The sequence below is a fragment of the Podarcis erhardii genome (assembly GCF_964252035.2).
Source record: "Podarcis erhardii genome assembly, chromosome: 10".
NCBI classification, from domain to species: Eukaryota; Metazoa; Chordata; class Lepidosauria; order Squamata; family Lacertidae; genus Podarcis; species Podarcis erhardii.
This window is the reverse complement of record NC_138500.1, coordinates 46,445,907-46,462,034: the sequence shown is the minus strand read 5'-3', so window position 1 is coordinate 46,462,034 and position 16,128 is coordinate 46,445,907. Positions and strand designations below refer to the sequence as shown.

General features: G+C 43.9%; 1 protein-coding gene across 3 annotated transcripts; it reads right to left on the bottom strand.

Annotated features, from left to right (window-relative positions):
- Positions 1 to 12,658: 12,658 nt before the first annotated feature.
- On the bottom strand, positions 12,659 to 15,767 carry LOC309350846 (nuclear cap-binding protein subunit 2). Of its 3 annotated transcripts, none has more exons than XM_081878141.1 (2): positions 15,618 to 15,767; positions 12,659 to 13,333 (listed from the first exon to the last, which is right to left on the bottom strand). In XM_081878141.1, the coding sequence occupies exon 2, from the start codon at positions 13,275 to 13,277 to the stop codon at positions 12,771 to 12,773; it is 507 nt and encodes a 168-aa protein (XP_081734267.1). In that variant the 5' UTR covers positions 13,278 to 13,333; positions 15,618 to 15,767; the 3' UTR covers positions 12,659 to 12,770. The 3 variants fall into 3 exon arrangements, with proteins under 3 accessions (XP_081734267.1, XP_081734268.1, XP_081734269.1); XM_081878142.1 differs by lacking the exon at positions 15,618 to 15,767 and adding an exon at positions 15,513 to 15,590; XM_081878143.1 differs by lacking the exon at positions 15,618 to 15,767 and adding an exon at positions 15,193 to 15,355.
- Positions 15,768 to 16,128: the final 361 nt, after the last annotated feature.

The following is a 16,128-nucleotide window of genomic DNA, read 5'->3' as shown; positions in this document are numbered from 1 at the left end:
CTCCACGTATTTCAGCCAAATTAGGCCAGGCAAGGGTCCTAATTTAACTTTGGTTGAGGGGCAGTGTTAGGAATACTGGTTCCCTCAGCTTCACTTGTATAAACAAAGGTTTAGGTATTTGTATTTCTTTAATTTTTCGCTGCCACGATTTTCTCTCAGAATGCTTGCAAAACCTCCTAGTAGTTGGTTTATTAGGCTTAGGCATGAGAATGGACACCAACACTAGGATGACAGGGTGAACTTTAAAACTCTTCATTCGTGAAAGGGATGTCATATCCATAAGTATATACATGATACTTACTGGGGTCTTAAAGATGCTTGATGGCCATTTCTGAAGACTCGGGATATATTGTTGCTGGCGCCAGCCTCTAAGTGGCTCATACCTCTGGCCAAATTCCCTAAACTTCTCACAATCCACTGTGCTTCTGGTTGTCCTTCTGGCTGCTTGGACAGTTTACGCCACTTGCGCAGCCTCCCGCTGGTAAGATCTTTACGCGGGGCAGCCTCTCATACCAACTCAGTCGCCATGATCTTCTGATCTTTACCAGACGAGTAAGCACAATGGGCATTAATATCCACACCTCAGCTTCCCCCTCAGCTGTTCTCTGGATCTACTCCTCGCACTTTCTGCATCACCTTTCCCCCCCACCAACTCAACTGCTGTAATCCCAACCGCTTGTTTTTTCCTGGACATTTAACCTCCAAGTGACTGGAACCTCTGCTCTGTGGGAATCTGCTGTCGCCCACACCAATCAGAATAAATTTTCCCGATCAAGGCCGTTTAATAAAATCATAAAGTGATAATGCCTCTCTCCTCTCAGAAACTGTCACCAAAATCGAAGGCCACACAGGCTTACAACATTGTAACCAAGTAAGGCCTCAAACTCTGCCATAGAGGCAACAGAACTTTTTTTCTCCCTTTTCAGACGCAAACATAAACAGATATGCACTTTTGGGGGTTTTTTCTTTTGTTAGCAGTGCTCACCAGCATGACACACTGGAACCTTTCTTTCTTGCTGTCCATGGCAGCCATTTTGTGCTGGCACCCACAGCACTTTGATCAATGTATGAGAAGTGGGCACCTCATATATATTTTTACAAAAAAAAGAGAACCCCAAATGGACATAGACATAGATATACAGCATTTATCCACATGCACATAAAGATGCAGCTGCAAAAGTGTGAGCCTTTTTCTGTAGCCCATCATTCCTATACCCTGCCCATAGAAATGGATGTACCATTACTTCTTTAATAATAAAAAAATAGTTCAAATAGACATACATTTGGTGTTCCAGTTTTCATTCGAGGTACACTATCCTTTTCTAAATTTTCTAAATTGAGAAAGGTAACTCTCTGGAAGGCATAGTATTTTGCCCCTCTGAATGCATCTTCAGCTTTCTACACAGGAAATGAAATGAATAAACTGTGGCTGATGGGATTGTCTTTACACAATATTTCTTCAGGACCTCTGCATCAGTGCGGATTAGATCGTTTTGAACTGATGTGGTATATAATTGCCCATATCATAATCATTTCCTGGGGTTTGGTTGGAAGGGATAAGAATAAAGCTACAGAATTTGAGTGAAGTTGTTTTTATCATCGGAATTACAAGTTTTAGGGCAGTAGACAAAATGCTTTTGCAATTGGCACAGAATGTGATTCAAGTTTACATATCGGGAGCTTTAACTCTAGGAGCATGAATTAGACTTCTATGGCTCTAGGTCTTTATTTTCATGTAGTCCTCATAAAAAAGGACCCGGCACCCATTTTGTTAGTTTCTTTCCCGTGCTCAAGCCGTTTTAACATATTCTTTTGACAGCATTTTCAATTTCTAAACATGCCATGACTCGTGCAGTAAGAGTGTGTGTGTGTGTGTGTGTGTGTGTTGTATACAGTAAGGGGGGGGAGGAGATTTGTTCCATGAATATTTTTTGAATGGAAAACTGAAAGAAAACATTGACAGCTGAAGTGATTATTGTCTTTAACTATCTGAAGCCAACTTTGATTGGTCCTGAAATATGAACTGCAATGATAGATGACTCTGGCTGCTCTCAGCCATCAGATAATGAAGTATGGCTGCTGAGCAATTTTGCTGTGCCTACATAAGGTGACATTGTGGCAAAAAGGGGAGATGCTAGTGTAATTTGTTCTTGACACTATTTAGTACTTATGATGTCATGAGGTTTGTGATTTTTTTCTCTCTCTGCCTAATCACAGAAAGTGCTTTCCTTTCCCCACCGCCTCCAGTTTGACATATTGTCCTCAGCTTACCTTTAATAAACCAGTGCATTGCTCCTGTTGAGAGAAGAATGCCCCCTACATTTCCTTAGTGTTTGCAATATAGATCACCTTACGCAGAATTTAATATCGCCTGCAATTCAGAATGCTCATATATGAGTTTGCAGGTCTCAGGCAAGCCAGAACTTAATGGAGAAGTACTGGATTTCTGTATGAATGAAAAACAAAATTTTCTTATGACACGACAGATCTTATCAGTAATATAGATATTACAGGACATCATCAAAATAGGCCAATGTTTAAGTGCTACATGATCACAGTAGCTGTTAACCTCTCTTCCCATACTACATGCAGATTTAACCCGGATAACAATTTATTTATTAAACTAATAAATCAATCAAAAATTAATAGCAGTAGCATGATGGTTGTGAAGGATACAAGATGTGTACTATGTTATGTGGCCTCTGTGTGTTTTCTTGCATGGGAAACTTCAACTACCCCAATATCTGTTGGAACTCAAACTCTGCCAAGAATGTAAAGGTAAAGGGACCCCTGACCGTTAGGTCTAGTCGCGGACAACTCTGGGGTTGTGGTGCTCATCTCACTTTAGCGGCCGAGGGAGCTGGCGTACAGCTTCCGGGTCATTTGGCCAGCATGACTAAGCCGCTTCTGGCGAACCAGAACAGCGCATGGAAAGGCCGTTTACCTTCCTGCCAGAGCAGTACCTATTTATCTACTTGCACTTTGTGCTTTTGAACTGCTAGGTTGGCAGGAGCAGGGACCGAGCATCGGGAGCTCACCCCGTCGCGGGGATTCGAACCGCTGACCTTCTGATCGGCAAGCCCTAGGCTCTGTGGTTTAACCCATAGCGCCACCGGCCAAGAATGTAAGGTCGAACAAATTCCTCAATTGCCTCGATGACAATTTCATTTCCCAGAAGGCGGAAGAAGCAACAAGGGGCAGGTGGGGATATGAAATACACCCACATGCTCAGCACTCCCTCCCTGTTTAACACTCTCATTCCTTGCATATGATAATCATTTAGTTGTTGTTGTTGTTGATGATAATGATGAACCTGCCCTTCACTTTAAGATCCCTGGGCAGGTGATCTTACTATTAAAAAAATACAGTCACAAGAAAACAGACTGGGTCCTGAAAATATGCATTTCAGGTGTACAGTAAAAGGCACTTGAGTTAAGACATTTTATTTCAGAAGGCATGGAAGGAAAAGGTGAAGCTGAGTGGATATATTATGACGCTTAGATGAAGCCCCTCATAGGATGGTTATACTATTGGCTCATCTAGTTCATTGTTGTCTGGCAAGTGGCTCTACAAGGTTTCAGGTAGGAATCTTTCCCTGCCCTACAGGGAGATGCCAGGAACTGAACCCAGGACCTTCTTCATACAAAACATGTGCTCTGCCATTGAGCTACCGTCTTCCTTAAAACATGTATGAGGGGGTCATGTGGGCTAGTCCTGCCCCACCTGCATATCTGCAGCAATTGCGAGCACAAGAGTGCAGACTTTGGTGGTCCAAATCCTAGTGGCAGTCAGCAATTGGGAGAACACTGCACTGGAATGTCAGCATCTCATCTCTTATTGCCCAGTTTTTAAACGGTAAGCAACTATGATTTAGTTACAAGATCCTCTACTTCAGACTGCATTTTCAGAGGCAGTTTGTCCAGAGCTGAAAACCTAGGGGACTGTGTAATCATACATTGGAATGAGCTGCAAATTACTAGAGTTCGATTTGATGAAGCCATTGGAAACAGTGTGTGTCTGTTTGGTTTTAGTGGAGAATATTTAAACTTTATTAATAAAGCCAAACTGAATATTGAAATTCAGTAACCCTGGCAACAGAGGAGCATGCAAGGGCTGGCAGGGGGTGGAGAACAAGCAATCGACTTTCCACTTTCTTCGTTTTAACCTGAGGCCTAAAAGGGGTGAGGGAATGGACGATACAAACCTTTGAGCCCAATTTACCTCCTGCCAGGCGGAGACTGAGCCAATTTCTGCCCTTCTCTGGTGACATTTTCACTGGGTCCCCATTTGCAGAATGTTAATCACAAGCGCTGCCGTATGAATATATATTCACAGTGTCTGTTTTTATTATTTCCAACATGTGCATAACTAATACTGCAGAGTTTCTCCTCCACACACCCCATAAAAACATATGATGGGTAATCCTAGCACAGTCCTAACCCTTGAGTGTTAATGGCTGAGGGTGGGTGGGTTAGGATGAAGACCCTCCAGAGGACTTGCAGATGGAAGAAAACACTGCTGGTATTGGGCGCTCTGCTGTAGTAGAGGTCCCAAATGTGCCCTAATAGGTAGAAAGCTACCACTTCTGATTATGCCATTGGCAACAGGAAGCAGGAAGGGTCCATATGAGGCATTATGTTGTGGAGATAGGATGCAAGTGGCTTGGGATCTCCTGGGTCCATAGCTGTGAAGCTCCAAGAGACTCAGTCCTTAGGCCCATCAGCTGCACCACCCTGGAGCTGCTGTAGGGGGAAATTGCCAAGAAGCTATCCCCAAGTATTCAGCAGTGGCCAGAGCGAGCCATTATGGCTTGGGCTGTAGTGATAGATCACACACCCACTCCTTCAGAACTGCTCTGCCAGACCATCTTTCAGAATTAGTTTTGTGTAAAAGGGAGAAGTCTTGCTGACTTCTTTTCCTTTAACTGGATATTTCATAGACTTTCAATATGTTCTTATCTGCCCCTCGTCTTTTGGAATGCAACAGGCTAAAAAACTAAATACGCAGATTGACGGACAGTGAATGTTTCTTTAAGCTGCTGCCTTCGGAATTTATCTGTATGCCTCCTCTGAGAAAAATGAAGCCTGTGATATTGGAGCCGGAATGCAGGAAATCAGGGAAGGTTCTGCAGCTCCTGGGACAGAATTTCTGAACTGTCCTTTCCCTAAACTGAATTGTGTGGCTAAAAGGAAAGCACTTATTTATCTGTTTTACTCTTTAAGGAATTGTGGGTAGATCCAGAATGTTTTATCTTGCCTGAAAATGATAGTTGGAGCAAGGCCAGGAAGCAAATGTCAAATCAGCAACAGCACTATCTGCAGAGTCTCCCCCCCCCCCAATTGCCTTCATTCTAATTTGAGATGCTAATTAGATTAAAAGCCATTTCTGGTTTTCTCATTTTCACAACTGCTAACAGGATTCATCGTATTTGCCAGTTTCAGATATTTTAGAGTCTTTTTTTTCTATATTGCAAAACAGACAAACAGACACACAAAGCCAGTAATGGAGGAATTTGGTCTATCTTATTAGCTATTAATTGTGTTTTTAGTACTTATGGCTCATTGCTGTATATCTATCTCAAGAGGAAATAAGCTCTTCCCGTTATGACCATTTAAAAACCACACAAGCTATCGCTTCAGAAATGAGGTGCATAGCCATGTGCTATGACACACACACAACAAATACTAGCACTCAACAACTGAATGAGTCAGAAAAGAATTGAGCTGCTATATTTGTAAGATGGCCAGCACCATTAACACTTCTGGAGCTACTGAAGCAAAGTTGATTATAGATGCTCAATCAATATTAGTTTAATTTTTATATTGTTTAGAGTTGCATAGCTATCAAGCTTTCACAGCAGACTTCCTTTAAGAAGCTTTCCTCAGTATAATAATAATGAGAGCTATAAAATTCCTGGCTAAATTTCCACAATATATGATAGCGTGCTTGGTGCTTTCTTTCTTTGGGGGGCAAAGGCAAAAGTAGATGGGGGAAAGAAATGTAAATTTGACCTTTGTATGGTAGGCTACTTTCTACACATGTGCACAGCCACTTCTGTATCCTTCATTTAAATATGGGTGGTCCAACATGTGGCCCTCAAGGCCTTTATTGGCGGCCCTCAGCAACATCTGATGCCCCCCAGCCCTTGCGCTACCTTCCCAAAGCCCAGGAAAGTGAGGCGCTGGGTTTGGGGAAGGAGGGGTTCTGACAGAGTCCTAGGGTCCTCCTTTCTCCTTCCGAAGGCCTAGTTGCCACTTTCCCAGCTTCGGGAAGAAGGTGGGAGGGCTCTAGCACCTTGCCAGAGCCTCACACCTTATTCCCAAAGCCCCGAGCTTTATCTATCCAGCTTTGGAAAGGCAGCATGAGGGCTGGACATCAAATTTTGGCCTCACTCCCACCTCCCCTGCGTCAAGACAGCATGTGGCCCATGGGTTCCATGTTGAAGTACTATGGCTCTAAGTAAACACATTCCAGGTGTTTGAATCAGAGCCAGCATGTGTCCTGCAGATAGGGGATTGTGGAGTGTTTTTTTGGCCTGGGGAGGGCCCAATCTGCTCCCTAACCCCGTTCTATGTATACATTTATAAATAGGCTCCCAATTTGTAACAGGCCTTCTATGCTTTATGCAGCATTTGCATTTTGAATGGACCCCCCACACCCATTATGGAACATTGTGACCTCATGGCACTGAAATTGTGTGAAGCTGATGAGGTCACAATTAACATTCCATAATGGGTTGGTAGGGACGCGGGTGGCGCTGTGGGTAAAACTTCAGTGCCTAGGTGCCGATCGTATGGTCGGCGGTTCGAATCCCCACGGCGGGGTGAGCTCCTGTCGTTCGGTCCCAGCTCCTGCCCACCTAGCAGTTCGAAAGCACTCTTAAGTGCAAGTAGATAAATAGGGACCGCTTTATAGCGGGAAGGTAAACAGCGTTTCTGTGTGCTGCGCTGGTGCTGGCTCGCCAGCTGCAGCTTCGTCACACTGGCCACGTAACCTGGAAGTGTCTTCAGACGGCGCCGGCTCACGGCCTCTAGAGCGAGATGAGCACGCAACCCTAGTCGGACACGACTGGCCCGTACGGGTAGGGGTACCTTTACCTTTTTAATGGGTGGGTGGGGGGAGAGATGTATATATTTAGGTCCATTCAAAATGCAAATGCTGCGTAAAAGTAGGGCCGACCGGCCATACCATTAGGCAAAATGAGGTGACAGATGCTGAGGGGCAGCAACTCCATACCCCTCCTCCTGAGCCTCCACAGCAGGAACAGATTGTGCTGTAGAAGGAAAAGAATGCCCAAACTCATAGGATATACTGTAGTATGACTTATATTCAGATCAGCCAGCCGCACGCTCCAGTTTTGGGGGTTATATGATTCATATGTTTGGCCTTATCGGAAAGGGAGGCAGGAGGCATAATAATGTGGGTTTTGTTTGGTCCACCAGCTAATAAGAAGGTGTTCCTTTAAAGCCAATTTTGTGCATGTTTACGGGTACTATGCACCTTGACTGAATTGGTGGGGAAGGGGAGCAGAGATTATTTGCTGCTATGCCTCAGGCAGCAAAACATTCTGACCTGGCCTAGCTTGAAAGGACTGAAGATAACTATTTCTGCGTTTGTACTCCTGACAAATCATAAGCTCCTACTGCTATCAAAAACATTTCTATTCTTAATAAAATGAGTTTTTCTCCAGCAGTGATGTTCTAACTACTGTACTGCTTGTTTCATTTAAAGCTCCAATTAAAATGCTAAGACTACAAGGGACAATAACATACTACATTTCACTTCCCGTAACCATGTGGTTATAGGAAGGGGCACAGTGACTGTGTGTAATCTTGTTACTGCCACTTTTAAAAGTACCTCTACGTATAATTTCAAATGAAGTTATTTGGGTTGGATCCATAACATTAATTAGCCATATTTAGGCTTAGAATCCCTTTTTAACTCTAATATGGTGATTTGAATTATTTTAAGTCCTACTAAAATCAATGAAGCTTACTTCCAAGTAAACATGTTTATGATGAGAGGCAGAAGTAAATAAATTGCTGTATCGAAAGCTTGTCTGTGCCATCACGTGACAGACTATTTATCAGCACAAGCACATCAATTTGCATTTTTTTTCCACAGTTAAGGTTAGGATTGTCATGTTTGCTCATTCCTACCCATTTTCTCTTACACTTGATTAAATACTTTGATCTTGTCTTATTTTCCACTGTCAGTGATAATTAAAGTTGGTTATCAATTTCAATTGTTGCTACTCTCTATAAATTGCAAGTTGTAGCCAACAGTTACATGAATTCACATCCCATCCATCGAAGGAGCTGAAAATGGCATTGATGGGATTATAACATTTTATGCTTTTAACAAAACTGTGAGGTGTGTTAAACTAAGAGATGGTGACTTGCACAAGGTTACTGGTGTGATTCATGACATGTATAGCCCCATCTCTCCTTTTTAAAAATCAGTGTTTGAAAACCTGTATTTTTGCCAAGCCTTCTTTGTTGATGAAATTAATCAAATGAATCCTCCTCCATGTATACACTTTTTATTCCTCCGTCTTTTTATTATTATATGTCATTTAGCGTGTAGTCCTGTGGAGTGTTTTAAAACAGCACTTAGCTGTAGGTGAAAAATAAAAGGTATTTCTGTACAACTACCACCCACACTGACTGTCTTGAAATACTGTAGGTTAATCAAATTCATCCCTTGACCCTATATGATCTATTAAAGATTCATGGGTAATGGATTCAAACTTACGGTAGGTAATAGATTCATATAGCCCAGTAGCAATATATAAAGCAGAAAAGAGAAATGGGCACCCCTGTCTCACTTCGACAAATATGCTGAATAGTACAATGGCATCTCTCAGCCCTCGAGGGCCAAAGCGATTCAGTTCAAGCAGCACTGCAGTACTATTTTCAGCTCAGGGAAATAGTAAAAGCAACAAACACACAAACCAGAAGTCTTGCTTGCTTTCTCTTCTATTATCATTTCAAATACTGAAGGCAGCAAGAACAACCCTGCAGTGCTTCCCCCCCGCCACCCTGGGGGAATAGTTCTGCACTGCTTTTCAACCACTGGCAGAAAAATCACCCCAGGATTGTTCCAAATGCTTCTGCAGGCTTTAGGAGGCCAGAAGCGGGAGCTGGGTTAGCCCTGCAAGCGCTCTGCCTGGCTAAAAAAATAACAAATGAAAATGAAACACTGCAGTATGGGCAAAGGTTGAGGAGCTGGCAGGAGAGGAGGGCCGGATGAAGCAGCTAGTCTCTCAATGACACTCTAGCAAACAGCGGCTAACTGAACATGTTTATCGCTTGATCACTTCTACATTATTGCTTCCTTTAACCGTGTTATTTGAGAAGCAGGATTCTGAGCAATGAATTGCTGAGAAAATCCCTGCCTTGAAAGGCATATTGTTTCAGGGAAACGTCCACAGGGAACAGAAACCACAGCAGAGTGCTTGACTTAGATCTGTTCTATGCAGATGTTTAGAGGATGACTGTCTAAGGGCTCAACCACATTTCCACTTGCCCTGCTACTTCCCCCCAGGAAACACCACTGTTTGCTGCTGAATCAAATGTCAACTGCATTTTCTGGGAGAAATCAGTGGTGCAAAAGCAAAACCACTTGGACCCATGTTTTCCAGGCATGGGACAAGCAAACCCAGAGTACTGTCCAACAGTAACTGGCAAATCAACTCTGGATGCTTTACTTGACTGGATCCTAATGAGGCAGAAGAACCCAGGCACATACAGTTTAAAACTATGGTTATCCTCGCCATATTTTCATGCTAACATTGGTAACAAATATAAGCATATAATTTTAACCACATATTGTGATATGTACTAGATAGGGACACGCTAATCCTAAACACCACAATCATATTCAGAATAATATATTCTGTTTGATTTATAAACGCTTACCTGCAGATAAAATGGCAGTCTTGGTTGGGATTAAGACCAATTTATTTTACTTACCCATAACATCCAAATCTGTTTAGGACTACAGCCTCAATTGTGCTGAATGTGCTTATTTACATTTAGGAATAAGTGTGTATGTGTGTGTGTGAATGAATATGATACCCAGATCTCTTACGCTTCATTCTAGTTTTTCTGGACTGCGTAGAATTGTCCTCATTGCATCAGCCAGAGTAGAATCACGTTCATAGCAAGAAATAATAAAAAAAAGCTCAACAACTTTTTTGCCCCCCCCCCCAACAAAATTCCTGGCTATGCCCATGGCAAGAAGGACACCACAATATCTATTCCCTTCGATAAAGGAGTATGGTAGTTCCTAACTTCACTCTGGAGTCAATAAAAAGCCTGCCAGGTGCCTTTGGCTTCTGTCTTCCCTTTGGCACCTGGGTGGCGTACTTGAGTTATACTCAAGGACTGGGCTTGGGCTCTAGCCTTTGTGTCAGTAGAAATCTTATGGCTGATCCTATGAGCCAGAATTCTGGAATACCAAGTAATTAGGGAATACCTAATTCTGGAATACCAAGTAACTCTGAATTACCTAGCAAGCTAGACATACATTTCCCTTAATACAGACGTGCCAGATGTCAAACCCTTGCCTAATGAAAAAGGCTCTGTCAATATTCTATAACTGTAAGGACTCTTTCTTCCCACTTTGTAGTGGTAGTAGGAGCAGCAGTAATAATAATAATAATAATAATAATAATAATAATAATAATTTTATTATTTATACCCCGCCCATCTGGCTGGGTTTACCCAGCCATTCTGGGCAGCTTACAGTATATGTAACACATATTAAAACATCAAACATTAAAAACCTCCTGGTACAGGCCTTCAGATGTCAAGGGAGGAGAGAAACAGCCCACCATAAGGCCATCTACTTTTATTCAGTTTGTGCTGTGTTAGCACAACCTGGCTATGCTGGAGAACTGGGCCTGCATGATGGATGGACTGCGCTAGTTAATTTCAGCCATTTATACCAGTGCAAATTTAACTATGAAAACCTTTCTTTGCTTACAAGAAAAATGCTGGACTCAGCCCCAAATGGGCCAAATCAATCTACTGAAATTAATGGAGTAATATTAGATTATGAAGTTGGCCTTACGTTTTTGTTTCAAACTTGGAATTCTAATTTTAGGAAAGGCCAGTAGAACTGATGATTCACAAAACTACTTAAATCTTAACTTAATTAATTACTTCAGGCTTATACTGAAAGATCAAAAACTGGCTTAGGGATTTCTGCACTTAGGTTTATAGGCTGGAATTGCAACCAGTGTCAAGAATGAAACCCTTTCAGTTCTAGATCAGGATTTGAACTGATGCCATAATAGGTAATGATGCCAGAAACTCACCCCCACACCTGGAGCCAAATGTAAAAAACCCCCGACAAGAACTATATCTAGCCAGGCACTAGAATGTTATATAACAAAGGAATGGGCATGGCTTTGGGAGAGGGCAAGGCTGGTGTCCTTTCCTATGGAATCAGAACTTCAGAGCTCCAACTTCCAATCCGCTGGGACCCTATCTCAGGTCAGGCTCCTTTTGCAGACCCAGGTTCTCAGCCACCAATCCACTAAGACCTTTCCTGGGCTTAGCCTCTTCCATTTTTTTTAGCTCTTTCTATTCCTCATCATTATCTGCCCACCCTCTCAGTGATGTCTTTGCAGGGTAGCAAGTCCAATGGAGGCATCACAGTTAATGTAGGAGTAGCGATCTATACTTAGATGAAGGGCGGCTAAGCTGTGACCCTCCAGAAGTTGTTGGACTACATCTCCCTCATCCCCAACCATCCGGTTTGATGGGAATTGTTAAGTTCAACAACATCCGGAAGCCCATAGATTGGCCATTCCTTAGCTTAGACTCTCACTGCTTCCACTGTGCCCGTTAAATACCCTGCTGTAGTGGACAAATAATAGATGTGGTTCCTGCAGGAAATAATTAATGTAGTGTCAAAATAAAGGTATACCAGTTATTTTAGGTCAGTTCCATCATCTAGCCCGCCACCCTCTCCTTCTGGGTCTGTGTTCGAGCCCTATAAAGTTTGAGCCCTTTAAAGTTCTTCTATAGATGTCAAACATCTGGCAACATATAGTCATGGCAATCCATGCTAACAAAGGGCCCTATCTGAATCAGAACAGTGGGGGAGGGGGGAACATCCTGAGGAAGTGGGGAAGTGGTTGCCTATCACAGATCCAAGTTTCAGTAGTAGGACAAAATAAAATAAAATCCTGCAATGGAATAACTGAAATACCACCATCAGCCATCTTGAATAATATTTTGAATATTGAATAATATTTACTGAAATCATATACCAAAATAAGTCAGTAAGTCTCATGTAGGGCTGACATAGCAAGCAGTTTTGGGGTGTATAAAAATGCCCATCACCATATTTCCCCCACACAGTCCCTGCCCTAAGGTTTACATGCTAAAAGACCAGGCACAAAAGGAAAAGAGAGGGAGTGGGAGAGAAAAAGCAAACAGGCTTAGTTACTGTATTTACCTCAAAGTAAATGAATAGGATGCCTGTAAAGTGAATCTTCATGGGAAGGAGAAATACCCACAGCAAGTAAAGCTGTGCATTGACAGAAAGTTAAGAACTATTGAAGTCACTAGCAAGATGTTGTTCCTCTTTCTTTCCCGAGTTATGGTGCTAGATTCTCTGCTTTGCGTGCATGGTTTCTTGAAGCTTTCTCTTTTCCTAGCCTCCTTGCACATAGCAATGTGATCGCTGCATTTTCACATAGCTCCCCCCCCTTTTTTAAATTATTTTTTATTATCTTTACCCAATCCAAAAAGCCATTAGTAGATCACTGACTGCTGATTTGTCTTCTGCTGCTGAACAATCTTGCCAAAGCCCCCTCTGCCCACATCGTAGTCTGTTCGGTACTCATCTCGTACCTGGCCACCTGTTTTCCCACGGCCATACTGCCGCCCTTCCTTAAACCCAGCATCCCAGTCTGTTCGGATGATGCGGTCGTCCAGACGGGTTCCATTGATGAACCGCATAGAATGCTCTGCTTCTGCTCTCGTGTAGTATTCCACAAAGCAGAAGCCGCAGGGGGTTTTCTTCACTTTGTCTAGCCCCATGACTATGCGCTTGACATCCCCGCACTTGGAGAAGAGCTCATGAATTTGTTCCTCTGTGGTGTAGAAAGAGAGGTTGCCCACATAAAGTGTGCAGGAGTTTTTCAGGGATTTTTCTTGCAGGTAACGACTTCCCTGGAAGTGCTGGTCCCGATACATGCTGAACTCGCAGTATGAGTCGCTGTTGAGGCTGCTCAGCGTTGTGCTCAACACTCCCGACATCTCGCCCAGCTTCCGGTGTTGCAACAGCGGTTCCTTCACACGGCTCTTGAGCAGACCTAGGGAGAAATGTTATAGCCAACTTTATGAGTACATCACCCACTTTCTTTTTGTGAGCTGGTCACACTGGTGTGACTTTGTTCAGACCATCTTCCTGGGCTCCATTCCAATCCCTTCATCCCTGTCCTTTTGCTATTTGCCAGGACAAATACACATACATCTTATTTCAGGTTATTAGGAGAGTGCCTTATGAAACCTCATAGTAGGACATCAGCATATTGCTTGTACCAATGCAACCCTGGCAAGTATTTTCACAATAATTAATTGTGCTGGAGACTGCATAATGCAGATGAAAGCCTTTTAAGCCTACAGAAACCAGTATTTAGGTATGAGCAAGAATGGACCCCAGTTAACATAATAATAATAATAATGATGATGATGATGATAATATTTTTATACCCCGCCCATCTGGCTGGGTTTCCCCAGCCACTCTGGGCGGCTCCCAACAGACTTAAAAGTACAATAGAACATTGAAAACTTCCCTAAACAAGGCTGCCTTCAGATGTCTTCTAAAAGTCAAGACAATTGTTTATTTCCTTGACATCTGATGGGAGGGCGTTCCACAGGGCGGGTGCCACTACGAAGAAGGCCCTCTTTCACACTATTCAGTCCAATTTAAAGCATTTTTATGTCTTGTTGAATTCACTTGAAAGATATGCAGCGCAATACTATGTAAGTCTACTTGGAAACAATGCACTATTTTCAGTAAGACTTACTGCCTAGTAAACGTGCTAAAGATTGCAATATTATGTGTGTGCTTCACTGAAAGCAAATGGTTGTAAAACAATGGTGTAGTGACTCTTGACTGTGCCACAAAGCTAGGTTGGTGTTCTTGAGGTCTAAGGAACAGACCAGGAGGAACTTTCCCTATTTACAAAGTCCTTTTCTTCAGGAAATCCTCCATAAAGAATCCTTAGATGCTGTCACCAGTCAAGCTGAACCTCTCCAGGGGTAGCCAACATGGTGCTTTTCAGATGTTGGGCTACAACAGGTATTACCCCTGCAGCTTGCACTTGAAAGCTGGGGTTAATGGGAACTGAAGTCCAGCAACTTCTGCACAGTTCCTTGCAGGAAAGAAGCTCTAAGTGAACATCTTTGGACTTATGACTACAAGGAAAGCAAAACGGAGGGTAAATCCTCATTCTTTGTACACCACCACACATCCAAACTTTATGACTATCTGTACAGTCAGGAAATGTTTACTAAAGTTATGAGAGCAACTACTTGAAACCCTGCTGTCTATGATAGTGCTAATCAAATTTAAAACAAAATTAGCAAATTGCTTTTGAAAAGACCTAAGTAGAGGCCTCCTGGATCAGACCAAAGCCCTATCTAGCCCAGCACACTTTTTCACCCATTTTACCCATACTTTTTAACCCATATATGTAGTGAAAACACAACTCCAAGAGCTAAGAACCAAGGGTTCACTGGATCCGAGTTCACAAAGGTAGGTGTCCTTAGGACTGCAATTACTCAAGACTCCTAAATGGAGGCAGGTACCATGGATTGCTTATTTCCAAGTCTTTGTGTTTTAAGACTTGAAGAAGCCCAAAAGCATGCTTACTCAGAAGCAGGCTATAGCAACGTCAAGTAAGTTTATTCTTACATAAGTGTGTTTAGGACCCTAACCTTAGTGGGATCAGTTAAGATTCTGCAAGCTTAGAATCCAGAAGCCTGTTACAGGATGCATTGGCTTCATGAGGAAGGGACACCTTGGGGGAGGGGACGACAGCAATCTGCAGATAGAAAATTGTAAAGAGAATCGCAGTAAACCACAATGCAGCACACATAATGGACAACTGAAGCCTGAACAAAAGAAACCTGCAGCCCTACACACATTTCTACTGAGAAGCATAACCCTGAGCTCAAGGACTGGCCTCTTTTTGAGATAAACGGGCAGAGGAGTGCAGCTATTGCCACGTACAACTTTTCAGACTTTTTAAAGAGCGGCTGCCGCCATCGAAAGCGGCCCCAGAAGTTGCAGAAGGACCTGCACGTGTGAGAGAGACCAGCCGAGAGAGAGCTGAGCGACACGCATCCTTTGTACTATTTCACCCAACCGCGTGGCGGTGAACGCGCTCGCGGGGAGACAAGAAGCACCTTCCTAACGCCCCTCTGGACTCCACAAGTAGGGGGGGGAAACCCGAAACTTGGCGCGCAGGGCTATCCTACACATACCAATATTGCAGGCTGTTTCGTCTGCTCGCAAAACGCGCTGCCGAGTCCTATTCTAAGCCCGGAAAGCATTGCATTGTGGGAGGAGGAGGAGGAGGAGGTTCTCACCCTTCGAACGAGGCTTCCTTCCTTCCCTCTTCCTCAACTAACCGTCCCCCGCGCGCGCACTCGCTCGCTCGACGCTGCGTGCGTGCGTGCGTGCGTCACGCGGGGCAGCCCCGCCCACGCCAGCCTCAGGGAGCCAATCGGGGCCTGCGAAGTAGCGACGTTGAGCGCGCAGCCCCCCTGCCCCGCCTTTCGCGCGAGGGCCTCCTTGAACTTTGACCTTAGGCCTCGAGCGCGAGGCAAACAGACGGCCGGGTGTCGGGCCCTCCTCCTCCTCCATTTGCCTGAGAGAAGAGAGAGGTCGCTCTCGTTCTTCCTCCCTCCTCCTCCTCCTCTTCCCTCCTCACCCCCTCTTCCTCCCGGCCCTCCCTTTGACTGTTCCCGCGCGCGAGTGCCAGGCGCTGGCGATGGTTCTGACCTCCGTGCGGCGCGCGCGCTAATCCTCCCCGCCCCCCGCCCGCCTCGCCGTGTTCCACCCCCGCCTCGGGGAAGAGCGCCGCGCGGAACCGTCGCC